At 35.8% G+C, this 3,195-nt stretch overlaps 1 protein-coding gene across 1 annotated transcript; it reads right to left on the bottom strand.

Moving 5' to 3' along the window:
* Positions 1 to 489: 489 nt before the first annotated feature.
* On the bottom strand, positions 490 to 1,410 carry LOC140343955 (olfactory receptor 8D1-like). Its single transcript, XM_072430861.1, has one exon. The coding sequence runs from the start codon at positions 1,408 to 1,410 to the stop codon at positions 490 to 492; it is 921 nt and encodes a 306-aa protein (XP_072286962.1).
* Between the last annotated feature and the right edge of the window lie 1,785 nt (positions 1,411 to 3,195).

Genomic DNA, 3,195 nt, shown 5'->3' with positions numbered 1-3,195 from the left:
AAATATAAAACATAATGCTGTTTATTTTATTAGTTAAACAAAAATTACAATGTTGCAGAATTTTGCTTGTCTTTTATTAGATTTTCTGTACAATGAAGGTAAAGTTAGATTTTGTCTATTGTTGCATTTGCAATGTACTGTACCTAAAGTGGCAATAGAAAGTCCTATAACGGTTCCTCATGTAACCCATAGATAATAAAAATACTGAGGAATATGACCTTCTTAATCAATGGGGTTCAATCAACAATCAATCAACATTGGGGTTGTTTTATGCAGGCTGAAAGATTCCAAGCATGTTTAGAACAAGTAGTGTTGATAAGGAATAATAATTATAACTAATGTTTATCTATTGAGTAATATACATATATTTTAGGATACTTATTGTATAGCCAAATATAGGTTGAAATATTTACTGAATGTATAACACAACTGAAAAAAAAACTTCTTTAATGGAAAGTTGGAAGGCTAAAATATTAGTTTATTTTTCTTTTACACCAGTCGCCAGAAGGCCATTTTCACCTCTTTATTTTTCAAACTGTAGATCAGCGGATTCAACATGGGCGTTAGTGCTGTATAAAACAGTGAAATTAATTTATCAGAATCCAGCGTGAATGTGGAGGTGGGCCTCATATATAAACAGAATAGGGTCACATAGAGCAGCAATACAACGGTGATATGAGAGGAACATGTGTAGAAAGCTTTCCATCTGCCAGTATCAGAATGAATTTTAACAATGGTCCTGATGATATAGACATAGGACAAAATGGTAAAGGCTAAGGGGAGAAACCCAACAAACACAGAATCCACATATATGAGATGTTCCATACTACTGGCATTGTGGCAGAAAAGCTTCATAATAACCAGAAGATCACAAAAGAAGTGGTTAACAATATTGGATTTAAAGCAGTAAATGTCGTAAATGATATAAATAGCAGGAAGAGCTTCCAGGAGTCCCAAAATCCAACTTATACCTGCCATAAGGGTACATACCTTCTTGTTCATGATCATAACATACCGTAGGGGGATACAAATGGCAACATACCGATCGTAGCTCATGGCAGTTAGCAGCAAAAACTCACAGCAGAGGAGACCAACATAGAAGTACATCTGAGCAATACAAGCAGAAAATGAGACTTGTTTATCTCCAGAAATATACATTTCCAGTGTCTTGTGCATGGTGACTGTACTGTAACAAACATCCATGAGAGATAAATGGGATAGGAAGTGATACATCGGTGTGTGAAGTTGCGGATCTATGCATATTAGAAGTACAATTGCTGAATTTCCAGCAAGAATAATAAAATAGATGACTAGAATCAGCAGGAAGACGGGGGCCTGTAGCTGTGCCGAGTCAGTAATTCCTTTAATGATGAAATAGTTTTGCCAAGTAACATTCTTCTCTTCCATCATTTGGAGTCTAGCTACCTAAAAATAGTAACTTTAATGGAATAGCTGTAAAAAACTATAATTCTCAAGTTGTAATAGAACCAATGGAGTTATATAAGAACACATTTAATTTGAAAAGTGAATGTTCACTTAGATCCCAATTTTTTTGTGTAGTGGAGGGTGAACGATTTTTTATTTGTCAACCATTGGCTCAATAATGATGTTCACTGCACCTTTATTCATGTTTTCCCTTGGAGGCCATGTCCCCTTTTGCGAGTGATCCTGCTTTGCTTTACTATCCCACAAGCAGATGAAACATGGGTACTTTGTTGATCCACTTTGCTGTGCAAGTAGAAAGTTCACCATTTTTAAAACAACACATGTGGACCATTGGGTCATTTAAATAACTTTTTCTTGAAGCACTGACATTTCTGTAAAAAATTAAAATGTGTGAATAAAAGTAAGGCAAATGAAAGTTTCATGAAAATAATTCTATATTTAATATATAAAATGCAAAACATCGGTGTAAATAAAGATTGTTAATAATATGCTGTGTTAACATTTGTTGTTGGTAAAATCGTCTACTTTGAATTAAAAGCTTTTCTCCACCTCTTCAATGCTGCCAGAACATGGCAACACGTATAGTGAAAAGTAAGGAAAACATCAATTGCATTGTAGGTAGAAGAATTTTTTTCTTGATTTAGACCTGTTCATGGATGATATTTAGTGGGATTGTTGGTACAGCATCACAGATCGATCTGGTTTAAGAAGCTTTACATGTTACGTTGCTTGGCTAGCTATTAGTATCATAATACTGCATCGGGCAAGAAGGATGTGGTATGGTAAAGAAGAATAACGATGTTACTATGACAAGAACAAAAGGGCATTTGTGGCATCTATATAAAGTTAGGTGAAAGGCAGTAAGAATTTAGGTTCAGGTTCATGGCACCAAATTTCTTAAAGTGAACCATGTAGCCATAATATATACATTCAAGCATCTACATATTCTTATCAAAAAAGTAAGTCACTGCTTTAGCTGCGGATAGTATGGAGAAATTCATTTTGGAATGAGACTGAATAATCAAAATGAAAATGAAGAATTTCAACGCTGATAAAATAAAAACTACAGTTGAAAATATGGTAAAATGAGGTAATTATTAACATATGTGAATTGATCATGTGTATTGCAGAATACCTTCACTTTAACCCAGCATTTTTCAACCACGGTTTTGTGGAACCTTAAGGTTCCTCCAGAAGTTGCTAGGGGTTCCTTCAGCCATGAGCAAATTCCATCAGGTATTACCAATTATCTTTTTGACTATTTGCAAGGTTCTTTCCACTGGCCAACAATGTAAGAGGCATTCTTCCACTGACACCCACGCTACTTATTTCAAGGGGTTCCCCATGTTACAAAAGAAACACTGCTTTAAACTCCTGTAGTGACCATATATTTAAAGAGGGGATATGGTAAATTAGAGGAGCCTTTGTTGACCTTTTTACTATATGGGAACCTTTAAAATAACTTTTAGGCCCAACTTTTAGGGAACCTTTGCTATATCCACCTCTCACAGTATGTTAGTATGGTGATCAATGGGAAGAATCCCTTATACATTTCTTGCTAATGAGAGGAATGTCACCCACACACATAGCCAAAAAGATCATTGGTGTCACATAAATTGACCTGAGAGGCACAAACTGCTCTATACTTAAGGAACCCCTAGCACTTTCTGGAGGTACCTATGGTTCCACGCAACTCTGGTTGGGTCCAGAGCAGTTGATTAGAGCAGGGGTCCCCAACCCCTGGTCCGC

Source organism: Pyxicephalus adspersus, chromosome Z (genome assembly GCF_032062135.1).
Source record: "Pyxicephalus adspersus chromosome Z, UCB_Pads_2.0, whole genome shotgun sequence".
NCBI classification, from domain to species: domain Eukaryota; kingdom Metazoa; phylum Chordata; class Amphibia; order Anura; family Pyxicephalidae; genus Pyxicephalus; species Pyxicephalus adspersus.
Note: the sequence above shows the minus strand (reverse complement) of the source record. Positions and strands in the feature narration are given on the sequence as shown.